Genomic DNA, 15,685 nt, shown 5'->3' with positions numbered 1-15,685 from the left:
CAAGCTGAAGGAGCATCCCCAGGCACCATGCCATCCAGATCTGTGACCCATCCAGTCACAGTTGGGGTGGCATGGGAGCGACCTTGGCAGGAACATGGTGGGCAGAGGGCCAGCTACTGGGCCCCGGCAGCTCCATAGGCTGGACGCTCGGGACCAGCTTTTCACATTCTCTGTCATGAAGGCATGTCGAGGGTGTGCCTGGCTCTCTCCCCGGACTCTGCTCTCCAGGTAGGCCCAGTGGGGCTCTATTCTCAGTGAGCCCAGCACCCAGCATGCGGGCCACGTAGCATGCACGAGCTGAACTACATCTTTGCTAATTAAATTCTGTGAGCTGTAATATACAGCCTGTGCACCTGTTGCCTGTTCCATCCTTTACTAGTTCTGAGCCATTTCTCCATCCTTTCCCCTTTCTTTCTCTCAGTGGGCACCATTCCTGAGCAGTTCCGTCAGTGCTGCTGCGGGCATCTTCAGGGCCATGAATCCAGGAGTAGGAACTCATCAGGTAGGCAATGTCCACACAGTGTACATAGTTTAAGTCCCATCGTGAGTGAATTCAAGTTAGATTTTTCCAGTCTTAGCAAACCAATAGATTTATATGAGATATTTTCTGTGCTCTCCTGTCTTGGTCTAATGTCCTCTAGTGCATCATTGCTGATTGGTTGACTCCTGGGCATATGATTCTTTCATGAAACCAAGTCTTAGGAATTAATGAGTTGGCTAAATTCTGGTTGTCAAACAGACAGTGAAAATCAATCTAGAAAATGAAATTTCATTACTTTGATTAATACTGGTTTTAATAAGAGCTACCAGTTAGCATCATATAAAAAAGAAATGTGGGTGTTTATTTGCTTTATTATATAAAATATGTATGTCTGAAAAGATATGTGTAAATCACACACTGATAAGTCAAATCTTACACGTGCATTTGAGGCACTGGGCAGTTAAAGGAATGCTCCATTACTTAGAAAAGAACTCTTTTCTTGGTTTAGTGTTACAGATTTTATGTTCCCTTAAAAATAGAGCTCAAATAATTTTCTCCAGATCATAACATTTTGTCACTGTTTATTGGTGCATGTGTATATGTATACACACACGTATGGTAGAATGCGGGTCTAAAAACTAAAATACTAGATTTAGGATGAGATTAACCTAAGAGTGGTCAGCAGCAGTATCTCATATTTACTGGTGTCTGTTTTGGGGAAGATAATGGTTATCAGCCACCAAGAAGGTTTGTATGTCTTTAACATTGGTGGTGGTGGTTTGGCTTGCAAGAAGCTCCAAGGAATTTGTAACTGGAGCTCCCGGCTTATGGACGTTAGGTCAGTAGCAGCAGGGATGGGAGGGGAGTTCCCAGGTCATAGCCAACCATTCTTTGAGACCTTGTCTCCCAGTGTTCCCCTGAGAGGCAGGAAGTCTGTCTATGAGTGTTCTGTTTGTAGATAAGATGGATATTTTAGGTTTCAAATGAATTTCATGAAACTGACAAATATCCATATATGCTTGTTATTTTTAGACAAAAAAACAATCTAGGAAAAGTATATTATCTTTCTAATTTTCTTGCCAACATTCTTTACTTGAATAAGGAGTTTTTTTCTAGGTTAGCTTGAGTTTCTTTTAGTTGCTACATGAGAAGAGAGAATAATTTCATTGATAATACACATGTGTGTCATCACATAAAGAGTAGAAACCATCTTGCTCAGTGTAGATTTGTGTTATCTTCATTAGCTTTAGCCATTTACTCTTTAATTTTCTTCGTTGGTAATTAGACATTGCATTAATTGAGTTATGTGCTTGCTGTTGATAAAAACAACTGATAGCCCACAGTCATTAACTTCTGTCTCAATGCCTTTGTCAACTGTTTTGTAAAGGAGCCAAAAAATTGTGTCTTGCCAGGTAAACAATTTTTAAAATATCTCATGGAAAACAAGACATTCGTTAGAATTCTCATTTGAGAGGTGTCTTCTTGACTCCCCTTTTCTGCTCTGTGCTTGTTCTGTTTGGGTTAACGTTGCCTCTGTGTCCTTGGCAGGTTCTCCCATACCGCAGGCCCAGTCACCACAGCCTGTCCTGTTGGGCGCTAGACTGCAGAGTGCCCCCACCCTCACCGACATCTACCAGAACAAGCAGAAACTCAGAAAACAGCACTCTGACCCCGTGTGCCCATCCCAGGCCGGGGCTGGCTATAGCTGCTCCCCCCAGCCCAGCCGGCCTGGCAGCCTTGGGACCTCCCCGACCAAGCACACCGGGTCCTCCCCGCGGAGCTCAGACTGGTTCTTCAGAACTCCATTACCAACCATCATTGGCTCTCCTACTAAGGTGTGTTTATTTAGCCCTCATGTGCATGTTATGACTTTGCTAAACGAACATTTCTCAACTGGGGCACTGTGTTCTGGATGGTCAGTTGGATCCAGTAGCAGACCACAAGAGAAATTGAAATAGGGAAGTTGATTACTCCCAGGTCCCGGGAGAAGCACCCAGGGGCTACACAGGGAAGTTGAGTCAGAGCACAGACAAAGACAGGGCCTGGGCATACGCCTCTGTTAGGTCTGTGGGTAGAGTGCTGTGGGGTTCTGGCCTAAGGCTGGATGGGTCATTCCAAACCAAAGAGCAGGGTCTGGTAAGTTCTATGAGGGTCTTGTCTTAAGGGGTGCATAGTGGGAGGGCCCCAGGAGACGGGAAGGTCACCAGGCCTGTCAGGGAAGCCTGATCCGGAACTTACTCACTCTTGACTCTGTGCTGCTGTCTAGGGCGTGCGCTTGTACAGGGAGCTAATGTCAACGTAAGGTCCCTGCAGTCGGTTTAGCAGTAGCTTAACTGAGCTCTCAGGAGTAGAAAGCTAGGTCATGAGCTAGTCTAACAGATACTTGTGGAAAGCATTCAGGGGTGAACAACCACAGTTAATCAGCACCTGCTCTGTGCCAGGCAGAGTGTAAGGCCTTTACTTGCTGCATGTTTTACATTCATTATCCGGTTTACCCTGAAGAAAGGAAGCAGGCTTAGTGTAAATGAACTGGTCAGGGTCACAGAGACTGGATGTAGAGGAGCCAGATTTGAATCCAGGCCCTCCACAGTCCAGAGTCTCTGCTCCAGCCTCTGCACCACGAGCCTGGCGACTCTGAATGGAATTACTCCATATGTTGGAGTAATTTGCTTATGTGTTTTTCTTTAGACCACAGCTCCTTTCAAAATTCCCAAAACGCAAGCATCTTCCAACCTGCTCGCCTTAGCCACTCGTCATGGGCCTTCTGAGGGGCAGCTGAAAGATGGGAACAACCCAAGGAAATGCACTCACTGTGTCCTGGTACAAGGAGGGGAGAGGCAGAAGTCCGAGCATCAGGTCAAGGCAGCGTTTGGCAGGTAAACAAGGACATTTCCTTCCAGCCTCAAACTTGAAGACTGTAGCAGTGCCTCTATTTCTACGATAAAACAACCAGACCAAACTAGCAGCTGCTCTATGCCAGTGGTTAGTGATACTGTGTACAGTTAGTGACTCTGTGTAAACGTAGCATCTCAGAAAACCAAGATGCTTCCTGCACCTATGTGAATCATAGCTCATCCTAAGTTTCCTGAGGGGTCTGTTTATACCTTCTGTTTTTCTGGTTATGAAGTTAATCTCTGCCTTGAATTGTTTGGTCTCTATTTTTGTCTCCTTGTTCTTTGACTTCCCATTAACCCTTTTATGGCTTGGCTTAAGTCACCCTTGTTATTGATATGTCTAGATTTTTTAAAAGTATACATTTACATTATTATGTTTCTTTTTAGGTCCGTCAGTACTGGGAAATTATCAGATCAACAAGTAAAAACACCTTTTGGTGGACATCAGGGCAGCACGGACAGTTTAAATACAGAACGACCAATGGATACAGGTAAGAAAAATCTGGTTTCCTTTAGGCACATAATTTGTTAGTTTCCTCTTGCTGCTGTGACAGATTACCACAAGTATATTAGTTTACGGTTCTCAAGGTCTCACTGGGCTGAAGTTAAGGTGTGGGCATGGCTGTGTTCACTCTGGAAGCTCTGGGGAGACTGTATTCCTTGCCTTTCCCGCTTCTAGGGATCACCTGCTCCCCTTGGCTCAGCTGCTCCCCTTCCATCTAGAAAGCCAACCATGGCCAGTCTAGACTCAGACCTTCTGCCTGCTTGTTATCCATTTGAAGGCCCCTTATGATTGCATTGGACCCACTGGATAATCTCTTTAAGGCCAGCTGATTAGCAACCCTAGTTCCATCTGCAACTTTAATTCCTCTTTGCCATGTAATGTAAGTATTTACAGGTTCCAAGGGTCAGAACGTGAGCGTCTCTGGCTTGGCTGTGGGGGTAACATTCTGCCTGTCTACTCCTATTGACTGTTCATCAACCTGCTGACCCACATCTCTTCATCCAGCCTCTGTCATCTCATCTGGTTTCTTAGGAGCCTGCCAAGACAGCAACTTGTGCAGTGTGTGGATGATAAGCAACCCATGAGTTAGGAGGAGTTCTGACCAAGATTGTTTTTTATCAGTAGGATAACACTGGCCAAAGTTACCTTAAACACATACGTGTTCTTCAGCATTTCTTATGTAGCTGGCCTATCCTATAGAGAGCCATGGGTCACTGAGATCCCTGGCTCTTTCAGTTGTTCCAGAGATCTTTATGTCCATGGGCCCACACCAAGATTACTTTGGACTGCTTGTCAAAAAAATGAAATCAAAGGGCTGGTTCCATGTCCTAAACCAGACTTGTTCAATTGAGCTTTCTGGAAGTGGATTTTAGGAATCTGTGTCTCTAGTAAACTCCGCATGTGATTACTACGGCACACTTAAATTTGAGAATCACTGTTGTAACCTTTGTTCTTGTTTTCTCTATAATACTTTTATTGACTCTCCCGTGAATCTCCAAAGCAGGGGATGTCTAGACCAGTAAATATCTTGAGTGTGGTTTGTGGTTTCTGTACAACAGGACTTCACTTTTCACTCCACTCTCATCTGGCATGGTTTCTAAAGAGAAATCTGGTGTAAGTCTTACCCTTGTTCCTGATGTAATAGATGAGATGTTCTCTCCCCACCCCACCCCACCCCCCGCCCCCCCCCCCCACACAGTTTGACTTTTTTCAGGAATTTTTCTTTGATTCTCTGCTGTTTGAATATGAAGTGCTTAGGAATAGATTTTTTTTTTTTTTTTAATTCTAACCACTTGGTGTTCTTGAGGTTTCCTGGACCTGTGGTTTGATTCTGCATTTGTTTGGGAAATTACTTGGTCTTTACTATTGATACTTCAAGTGTTTCTTTCGTTCCTTTCTTTCTCCTTCCGATATTCCCATTGCATGTATATTACACCTTTGTGGTTGTCCCACAGTTCTTGGACATTCTGGGGGTTTTGTTTTTGGTTCTTCTTTCTCTTTGCTTTCCAGTTTTGGAAGTTCCTACTGACGTACTTTCAGGCTAGCTGATTCTCTTCTCCACCACGTCCTGTCTGTTGATGAGCTTGCCTTTTAATTTTTTGTTGAAAGCCAGACATGATATACTAGATATAAAGAATCAAGTCAAATAGTGTGAGGTCTTTTTTATTTTTTGCCACAAGTGAGGCTGTGTGTAGGGTTTGCTGTAGCTGTAGGTAGCAGGGTAAACTTTTCTCTGGTGTCTTTGCTTTTGTTCCCTTTTCTTGGAGTCTCCCTAGATACTCCTATGTCATGCCTAACTCTGCATTTTCTTCTAAGAAACTATAAGCCAAAAGGCAGCTTAGCTCTTAAGTTTCTCCACATCCTCACCAACATTTGTTATTTGCTGTTTTTTGAGGATGACCATCCTGACAGGTATGAGGTGGTATCTCACTGTGATTTTTACTTGCATTTCCCTGATGATTAGTGATGTTGAGCATCTTTTCATGTACCTATTACCATATTTTTTTGAAAAGTAACTTCTCAGGTCCTCTGCCCATTTTTTAATCAGGTTTTTTTCCTCACATTTTTATTTCCAATTCTTAGTTTCCACATTTTCAAATTATTCTCAGCTGTGACTGCAGTTCACATATTTTAGAAGTGCACAGAAAACTGACTTCTAGGCTTTGGTGAAAGGAAGATTCACAGCTGTGAAGAGATTACTGTAAAATATTTTTCATGGAGCTCTAAATTAAATTCTGTTTTTAAGAGTAATAAATGCTTATTGTAAAAAACCAAAAATCTAATGTAACAGTGAAGTCTCCCTGTAACCCTGCCCTCTGGAATATAGCACGCGTGGTGAACTTCTTCTTTCAGCCCCTGCAGGAGCCTGTGGTGTTGCCCTGGCCCCCGCTATAGGAGCAGCAGCAAGTTCTAGGGCTGTGATGTTCACAGTGGGGTCTCCCCCACACAGGGCCGCAGCCACCACATGTACCCACACCGGCCTTCGGATAAGAACCACCTCAGGTGAGGATTGACTTAGTTCTGCCTTGGGCTCTTGTTTGGGGTGCAAGTTCTGAAAAATGCCTTCATGGTGTGATATAATTTCAGTGACGTGGATATAACAATCTTCTTTACCTTAAAGGGTTATAAAAAGTAAATGAGGGGACTTCCCTGATGGCCCAGTGGTTCAGAGTCCACCTTCCACTCTAGAAAGCACCAGTTCCATCCCTGGTCAGGGACCTAAGGTCCCTCCACGCAGAGCGGCTGAAGAAAAGAGAGAAAGAAAATAACAGTTTATACCTATTAACTAAGCCAACATTTAAATAGTATAACCCAGTGCTGTGGAGGCTTAGTGGGAAGTGTGTGCTCACTTTTGGCTGCTTTAGAAAACAGCATGATGATTCTTAGAGCTGTAGAAGTGTGTATAGTAATATTTGACCTGTGGTAACTGCATTCTGTTTATGAGACCACTCACAGCAAAACAGTCTTATAAAGTATTTATCACACATAAATAACTCACAAGAAGGTGAGATCTCATCACAATGTTGTTCATGGTATTAGAAATCAGAACTGGTGTAAGCGCCTCCAGACCAGCGCTCGGATAGAGTTTTAGTGATGTACCACCTATGGCTGAGTTTTCTCACCTGAGGACTGCGGTGCAGCAGGGGAGAAAGGCGTATACTGCTGCTGCTAAGTCGCTTCAGTCGTGTCTGACTCTGTGCAACTCCATAGACAGCAGCCCACCATGCTCCCCAATCCCTGGGATTCTCCAGGCAAGAACACTGGAGTGGGTTGCCATTTCCTTCTCCAATGCATGAAAGCGAAAAGTGAAGTCGCTCAGTCGTATCCGACTCTTAGTGACCCCATGGACTGCAACCTACCAGGCTCCTCCATCCATGGGATTTTCCAGGCAAGAGTATTGGAGTGGGGTGCCATTGCCTTCTCCGAGGCGTATGCTAGAGTTTGTCTAAAACAATTTAAAAGCAGCTGTGATGAGTCTGTGAAGGATGCCTACAGCTGAGGAATGAAGGTGAGCGTTGGAAGACAGAGCCTGTTCTTGGGCTGGGGTGGGAGCGGGGTTTCTCTTACTGGTTGCCATACTGCCTGGTGATCACTGGGTGCTAATCACTGAGCGCTGTCCATGTCCTCTCTCCACAGGGGGCTCTAGCGGCTCCGGGGGCTCTCTGTGCTCCATCGGTGGCCGCGTGTGTGGGGGCTCCCCACCTGGGCTGTGCTCGGGGTCTCCCCCTCCGGGAGCAGAGGCAGCTCCCAGCCTGAGACATGTGCCTTGTGGTGCTTCACCCCCCAGCCTGGAGGGGCTTGTCACCTTTGAAGCCCCCGAACTGCCAGAGGAAACGCTGATGGAGGTGGGAAGAGACCCTACGATGTGTCCTTTAAGGCTACAGTGAGGAGAGAATTGATAATGAGAGGGGAGAATCAGAGAGCAAGTCCCAGTGGTTCTCCCCATGACTTTTTCTATCTGAAACCTTGGTGGTGTGTTTTTAGAATTATGTTGACAGTGACACTCATTCACAACAAGCTTTGGTTCACAGGAAGTGACACATACAAATTTTGTATTCTTAGTGCTTTTATCTGAAGTTTATTTACTACTTATGGTGGTAGTGATTTAGTCGCTAAGTTGTGTCTGACTCTTGAGAACCCATGGACTGTAGCCTGCTAGGCGCCTCTGTCCATGGGATTCTCCAGGCCAGAATACTGGAGTGGGTTGCCATTCCCTTCTCCAGGAGATCTTCCCAACCCAGGGATCGAACCTGGGTCTCCTGCCTTGCAGGCAGATTCTTTACTGACTAAGCTATGCGGGAAGCCCTTTTACTACTTATAGGACTTTTAAAACATAATCTTTTCCCTAAAACCATAACTTTTTATTCTCAAAGCTTACCTTACCTTACAAGATAAAAATGATATGCTTAAACTTAGGTCTTGAAAAAGTAGATTATAATGCCAACTGAGTCAGTAACGCTGAGAAATACAGCTTCCCAGCAGATTGGACAGTCAGGTCCCTCCATGGAGCTTGTTCTCCAGGGAAAAACAGGTCATAATGTGCAGCATGCTGAGCACACATCCAGAACAGAGGTTAATGTTACGATTCCAAAGCCTGTGCCAGCTAACTCCTCAGCATCGACTCTAGGCCATCTTCCCGTGGACTGCATCTGACCTCAGTCAGTGCAGATCACCCTGCACTTCAAATGAAAATGACCTGTTCTCCAGACCATCGAAGGCACTAAGTGTCCATGCTGGACCCCTAGGATTTTCTGTTGTGTGTGGAGGAGCATTAAGTATCTCACATAAAATTTATAAAATATTGCATGCAAAATCTTAGTAGTGATTCTGTGGTAAGTTTAAGCTGTAATTTTGAAAATATGTATAATGTAAATTATGTTCTAGTAAGTGTTGGAACATACAGTCCAATTTGCTGTTGCAGAGCAGGGAGACTCTCAAAAGTTGGTTCGTTTATTCTCCTGTCTCAAGGAAACTGGTTTTCATCCCTTTTAACCATGGAAGGAGAGTGAGAAACTTAGTCTTATTTTAGATTTCAAAATACATTGCTAGCTAAAAACAAATCTCAAAACAGCATTAATTTTAGAATACCAATTTTTAATGCATGGCTATTATGTCTGTCTGTACTTCATTCTAAGTACTTCATTCTAACTGAAAAGATCATGAAATTTAAAAGCTTTATTATTAGGAATCACTACTAACTGAGGAACCACCAGAAATTTAAATAAAGTATCTCTGAATTTTAAGCCAGTAGAATTCATGAAACTTTTGAGAAGTGTAGTCTCATGTCCAGAATATGCTGAAGTTCTTATATCTCAGTATCTATTTGGTCATGTTTGGTCAGTGTCTCGTGTACATTGATTTAGTTCTGTGTTTCATTTTTTCCTGGTGAAAGCACAGTAGCCTCGTATCTTTGAGGCTGAATGTTGTGGTTGCTCTCATACATGCCACAAAACACATGACACATCTTTGATTTCATTTGTGTTTATCTTCTGACTAGTTTTCTGGAATTTAGAAATTTCAGCCTCCTCTGATCATTCTGATATTGATACGTATAGAAAAATATCAGCAGTGGCCACGGTTGGTATACAGAAATGAGTATGCACCTCTCCTTAACCTGCAAGTTTCTAAGACAAGTTGGCTTTGCCTTAGCAAGAACATGCAGACACCTTACGCCACCTGAACTCAATGCTGCTGTTCACGGAGTGTGTGCTGGACCTGACGGCTGTGCGCGGGGGGAGCCCGGAGCTCTGCGCATCCGCCGTCTCCGTGTACCAGATCCAGGAGAGTGCGGTGGTGGACCAGATCAGCCAGCTGAGCAAGGACTGGGGGTAGGTGGCCCCTACTGTCCGTCTCCTTCCTTCCTTCCTGCCCTCCATACACTGGTGTCCAAGCTGGAGGCCTCGCCACCCACTGCAGGTCATGTCTGGTTAACAGAAGTGTTGAGGAGTCTCTGAGTTATTTCAGTGCTCAATTTCACTGTGTGAGCCAAGACCAGAGGTTCTGCAGCCTTGATTTTAAAGATACTTGATTATAAAGAGATGGTACTCTTATCTGAGTGTGCCCCTAGTGTTAAAAGTACACTTTTTTCCACGCCGACCTTTCTCCTTTCAGGAGTCCTTTGTGCACTAAGAATGTCAAGGCGGGTTGAGATGGGGCCTGGTCTGTTGGTTTGCAGGCTAACACTGTGCTTGCTGTCTCTGGGCCAGGCGGGTAGAGCAGCTGGTGTTGTACATGAAAGCTGCACAACTCCTGGCAGCCTCTCTGCATCTCGCCAAAGAGCAGATCAAGTCCGGGAAGCTGAGCCCGTCCTCAGGTGTGAAGCAAGGTAGGCTGGGGCGTGATGAGCTCTTGGAGGCCCAGAAGTCCTCTCCCCTTGCACTGAGAAAAGGGTTTTTGATGAGGGGTCACTGTGTTATTAAGTCTTCTTCAGTGGGAAAAGATGCTGGCTTCTCTGTTTTTAACATAGAACAATCAGGTGCTTTGTTAATCCTCTCCTAACTGACAGAGAGGACATAGGAAAGAATGATTTCCAGGCGCTTTTCTCAGTGATCATTTTATGTTGCTTTCCTTAAGTTAGCAGGAAAGTTATATGTCACCGTGACTGTTTCTGAAAGAAAACTGAATTCTTATTTCAACTTTTTTCCAGTTGTCAAAAATCTGAATGAACGATATAAATTCTGCATTAGCATGTGCAAGAAACTGACAGAAAAGCTGAATCGCTTCTTCTCTGACAAACAGAGATTTATTGATGAAATCAACAGCGTAACTGCAGAGAAACTCATCTATAACTGTGCTGTAGAAATGGTAACCCTTTTTAAGGTGTAATATTGTACAGTAATAGTTGTGGTGTTTAAGAGCATCTTTTGAATTGCACACCTGCTTGACATCATCCTTTTAAGCAGAGTTTATGCACCACCACTCCCAAGTCCCAGGTGTTATGGTACCTCTTCCTGAAGGAGTATTTGGACTGAATTAACATGCAGCAAACATAAGCTGTGTTGGTTACCACTTTTGGTATTAATAAGTTTACCATACCGCTTAAAAATTGCTAACATTAGGCATGATCTAATCTTTTGATAGTTTGAATCTAAAAGCTTTTGCTGGATCTGTTTCTTCGTTTCCCATTGTTTAAGAAATTTGGCTTAAAATGTTAGAAAAAAATTCTGCTCTTTTACCCTATCTGCAAAAATTCATGTGCTCTGGTTATATTCGTAGAAATAATTTGTTTTCTGTATCTCGAAAGGAAAATTGCCTGAGGTAAGCATGAAATTAGAGGCTGTTAAAGAAGTAATTCAGTGGGGAAGAACTTAATTATTGACCAACCTTATGGTTTTTACCATACTAACACAATTGACCTTCCTTCTTGGCCCCAGATTTACCTGAACTCTGAATTGTACTGTTATATTACCCCTTGGCATTTTTTTGAAAGTCATCATAATAAAAAGTCATATGAAAATAATTTTGGAATATAAGCTATTGATGAGAATAATATATATTATATCGCTATAAACTGTTGACATGAATAACATTATGCACTGTATCATTTTGTACCAAATAAAGACTTCATAGGATAGGTTTTCTCTTAAAATTTGTGCCAGGACTGATGTCCTGTTGTGAGGAGTGACAGTGCTGTTGTCTCTGCTGATGACATGGCCGCGTGCCTCCAACAAATCTCTCCTGGGTCCTGGCTGCTGAGTAGCTTGGGGGCACTCACCTTACATGTAGTTCTTTCTTTCTCCCTCCGTTTCAGGACTTTGATTTTCCATATCCATTTTATTTATCTTATTGTAAGTGGCTTTGCTTTTTGAAAGAGACAGCATACTGACAGATAAATTAGCACACTGGATCCCTCACAGACTCAGAGATGAATGATTAAAGAGAAAATTAGGATGCTGCTGGGAAAACAGAATGCTCATAAACCTGTCAATGACACTGAGGAGGCCCTGCCCCCCTCCCACTGCCCAGCTCACTCCTGCTTCTCGTGGCTCGGCCTCAGTGTCACTTCCTGGAGGCTCTCCTCACCTTCCCCTCCCTGATAGTCTGGTTAGGTGCCCCTTGAGTGTAGTCCACTGGGATCCAGGGCTTCCTCCTGTGATATCGTGTGGCCCTTGGAGGACACCGCACACCTTACCTGGACTGTGAGCTCGCCTTCATCATATGCCCAATGCCCCGTAAATTCAAGAGGTGCCTATTAAATGTCTCTGAGTAAATAAATCCCACACACCAGGAAGTCCTTTAACTGAAAGAAGCAGCTGATAAATGGCTTTTAATATCATTTAATTATTTCATTGTAACAAAATCTGCTTTAATGAAATGCCAGGTTACTAGTATGGAAGTGTATATTTAAAGTAAACTTTTTATTGAAGTCAGATATGAGCCAGTTTAGAAGTGTTAAACCTTAGTTTTGAGTCTCTGAGTTCAAGAAGGTTATGTTTGAATGCAGTTCAAACAAATGCAGTTTGAATGTTAGTAATTCTTTTGTCAAGAAGCTTTTCCTTTATATCACTCACCCAGTAAGTTATATCATTTTGTCAAAATGTACTAATTTTAGAGAGATTCCATTTAAAGCTGCATTGTGCACACGGATTCATATTTTCTTGGAAAAGTCGAGAACCTTCTTGTCTTTTTTTGCTGGTTCCAGGTTCAAGCCGCAGCCTTGGATGAAATGTTTCAGCAGACTGAAGATATTGTTTATCGCTATCATAAGGCAGCCCTTCTTCTGGAGGGCTTAACTAAGATTCTTCAGGACCCAGCAGACATTGAAAACATCCACAGATGTGAGTTGACTTGGAAAGCAGTGTGTTTGCTGATTGCATCTCCTCGTCTTTTCCTGGCGCAGCAGGAAGACCCTGGGGTGTGCAGTGCCCTGCCCGAGGGGGTTGCATCTTGGTTTCCCAACCTTGGGCTAGTCACATCCCCCTTCCGTGGTCTCAGGTTCTTCTTCTGTGAGATGAGGGACAAGGCCTGCCTTGCAGAGCTGTTGTGAGGAGTAGATACTAGGCTTGTGAAGAGCAGATGAGGTGGTGGTGGGCCTCTTGGAGGAGGTGTGGTCATCCACATTCTGAAGAGCAACCAGGGACTGGCAGTTCTATACTTATTTGCAGTTGTTAGCAAACTAGCTGTTAAAATCTACGTGTTCTTCGTTCGACTTGCTAATCTAGCTTGTACACCGTGCAGCACTAAGCTAGACAATTAGCAGGCAGAAAGAAGAAAATGCACTGGAACTGTTAACTTTGGGGCAAAGATAGGACAAAAGTGAGGGTGGATGTGGAGAGGTTTTTCTTAGTGGTGATTCTTTCCTCAGTTTTGAAATATTAATGGCATTTATCATGGATTTTATTTCTAGATAAATCTAGTATTGAAAGAAGATTGTCAGCACTCTGCTATAGCACCTCAGCCTTGTGAGCAGCAGCAGGCCTGCCCCCGGGACCAGCGGTGGGTGTCAGGTGATGCCATTGGGAGCACAGCTTGGGTCCTGTCGCCCCACCCTTACATGGTGACTACCAAAGAGCACGCAGTGGTTTCACAAAGGAAAACCAATCCCAGAACTACATATGGTAGGAGGTCTGCCTAACCAGAGAAGTCACCCCTTCCCTTTCTCTTTATAGAAGCAGATGCAAAAGTGTTCCACTGGGCTTTCGGTTTGATTTTGGTAAATAAACATACCTTAGAACTAGAGTCACCAATATGGTTACTGTTAAGGAGAGTTAGCATGAAGTGATGAGTGGCTCTTTGTACTAGCCACCAGAGCACAGTGTGGGACTCCTCGTATTCACTGAGGCGTGGAAGTAAAAAGCCCCATCTCCTCCGGGCAGTTCAGTTCTCGGGGTGAGTTTGTCTGAGTCTGAGCATGCACCCATAAACAGCTCAGGAAGAAATAGCTTAAGAAGGAGTGAAAGATGACTCTTGGAAGATATTGTGAGATCTTCCATTTGAGCTAACATGGGCATATATTAATAATCTTCCAAAATCTTTCATATTGCACTAATTTATTAAAATAACTGTATTGGATTTTGCAATTTAAAACTAACTGAGGCACAATGGACTTGTTTAGAGCATTTTACTTGATTATATATGCGTACCCTTTCCAGAATTCACATGTAATCTCTCGTGGACTTTTCAGTGGTAAAGACTTACGTTTTATGAACCTCTGCATTTTCTTATTCATCTACGCCTACAGGTTTTCTCTCACTGATGTTTTTAAGTTGCTTGGTTGTCTGCTTTAGTTTTCATTTTTTTACTGTGCATGCATAATGTGCATTCATGCCTGTGACCGCTAGGTTTATTCGGGCAGCATTAGAACAAATCGCAGGCCAGAGATACACTCAAGAATTGCAGTAGGGCCAAAACAGAGTTGGTGACCTCTAGGCTTTTTAGTGATGTGGAGTTTTACATGAAGTCAGAGAAAAATTAGGTTTGTTTTCTCTTAGGATAAGGGGCGGCTCTCTCCAGCCTGTGTGCATTTTCCTGTGGGCCCTTAACGTCCCTCCAGAAACGGTGCCCTCGCGGTCGATGATTTGGTTTCTTTGACTTACATGCTTGGATACTTGAACAAATCATTCTCCAGTTTTAATCCTCTTAGATGATGTCATCTAAACTTGGACAAATTGCACAGAAGCTCTTTGGCATTAATCTAATTTAAGTGTACTGATAAAAACAAAACAAGGTTTTCCTTTACTTTGACAAAGTAATGTAATTTTTACCTTATTTATCTGTATAAAATTCCAGCAGTTAATTTGAACATTTATTTATATGATGTTTGTATTTTTAGGTCTTTAATACAGTGTTTCTACCTCTCATTTGTAACTGCATGCATTACTCATGAAACTAGGTAAAACTCACTGAATTGTGTAGTAGCCTTTTTATTATTGCCTGTACAGATGTATACTAAGATAAATAAAACTGACCAGGTGTTTCTAGGACAAGGCTGGGTCCCTGTGACGTGGCTTGTCAGACCAACTCCCTCAGTGAGTTTGGAGGCTGGGTGGTTAACGCACATTGCCTCAGGACTTCAGGTTGTGGTGACAGTTCTGCAGGCGATAGGAGCAGGGCTGTGCTGGGGCCTCCCCCACCCCCAGCAGGGTGACAAGCACCATTACTGGTGATGCTCTAGTTTGTACTAAAGGGCAGTTTCTAGTATGTTCTCTCAGTTACCACCTAGGTTATCTCAGTTGATCCTCCAAAGGGGGTGGGTGCATCCCTCCTCCCCTTTCCCATTGGTTTTAAACACAGGATGGAATGAGTTCACAGTGAGGAAATGCTTGGTCTGCCATCAGTACCTAGGGAGTGGTCTCCAAGTGCATTCTTCTTGTGCGAGAAAAGTCAGGTGGTAGGTGGTGTATGTGTGAAACCCTGCAGTCTGAACAGCAGAAAACAAACTGTAAATGCAGGAATAATGATTCTGATTATATTTCCATTATCAAGGCCAATTGTTTTAACAGATTTTGCCTTGATTATAGCAATAATAAACAAATGCTTTATGTTTCCATGTGTATCTTTTGATTTTTCTATCATCTGTTTCATGAAATGGAAATGGACCAGTCCATACATTCATGGATTGACATCTGGAAAGTTATGGACCGTACAAATGCAGGTAGAGGAGTAATCCGCGAATGTGCTAGCTGGCTGTTCCTGTTGTAAGGGTTTCCCTGAGCTGGGCCTGCACTGGGCCTGAGGGATGATGCCCACACCCCCTTCTCCTGAAGAGGAAGAGCCAGAATGCCCTTCTGTCGTTCCACCCTCCTGGGGTCGAGAAGAGGAGGCTGGAGAAAAGGTTACTGTTTGGGCTGGGTGGGCTCAGTCCCC

The 15,685-nt window shown here is 43.6% G+C and overlaps 1 protein-coding gene across 29 annotated transcripts in view; it reads left to right on the top strand.

Annotated features, from left to right (window-relative positions):
- The window catches only part of ULK2 (unc-51 like autophagy activating kinase 2), a 59,343-nt gene extending 43,977 nt beyond the window's left edge, over positions 1 to 15,366 (top strand). For 27 of the 29 annotated variants that reach the window (XM_086358583.1, XM_086358601.1, XM_086358595.1 and 24 more), the window contains 11 exons: positions 422 to 502; positions 2,030 to 2,316; positions 3,170 to 3,357; positions 3,763 to 3,866; positions 6,233 to 6,382; positions 7,517 to 7,725; positions 9,530 to 9,708; positions 10,087 to 10,205; positions 10,527 to 10,684; positions 12,522 to 12,657; positions 13,227 to 15,366. In XM_086358583.1, coding sequence (XP_086214709.1) covers positions 422 to 502; positions 2,030 to 2,316; positions 3,170 to 3,357; positions 3,763 to 3,866; positions 6,233 to 6,382; positions 7,517 to 7,725; positions 9,530 to 9,708; positions 10,087 to 10,205; positions 10,527 to 10,684; positions 12,522 to 12,657; positions 13,227 to 13,285 — 1,670 coding nt within the window. In that variant the 3' untranslated portion in view covers positions 13,286 to 15,366. Of the gene's footprint in view, positions 1 to 421; positions 503 to 2,029; positions 2,317 to 3,169; positions 3,358 to 3,762; positions 3,867 to 6,232; positions 6,383 to 6,919; positions 7,389 to 7,516; positions 7,726 to 9,529; positions 9,709 to 10,086; positions 10,206 to 10,526; positions 10,685 to 12,521; positions 12,658 to 13,226 lie in introns of all 29 variants that reach the window. The other 2 variants (XR_015147825.1, XR_015147826.1) reach the window with 1 other exon arrangement.
- The last annotated feature ends 319 nt before the right edge of the window (positions 15,367 to 15,685 follow it).

Source organism: Bos grunniens, chromosome 19 (assembly GCF_055505025.1).
Source record: "Bos grunniens cultivar Pamir isolate PY7600 chromosome 19, Bosgru_T2T1.0, whole genome shotgun sequence".
NCBI classification, from domain to species: Eukaryota; Metazoa; Chordata; class Mammalia; order Artiodactyla; family Bovidae; genus Bos; species Bos grunniens.
The sequence above is the reverse complement of the archived record's forward strand: the minus strand, read 5'-3'. Positions and strand labels throughout refer to the sequence as shown.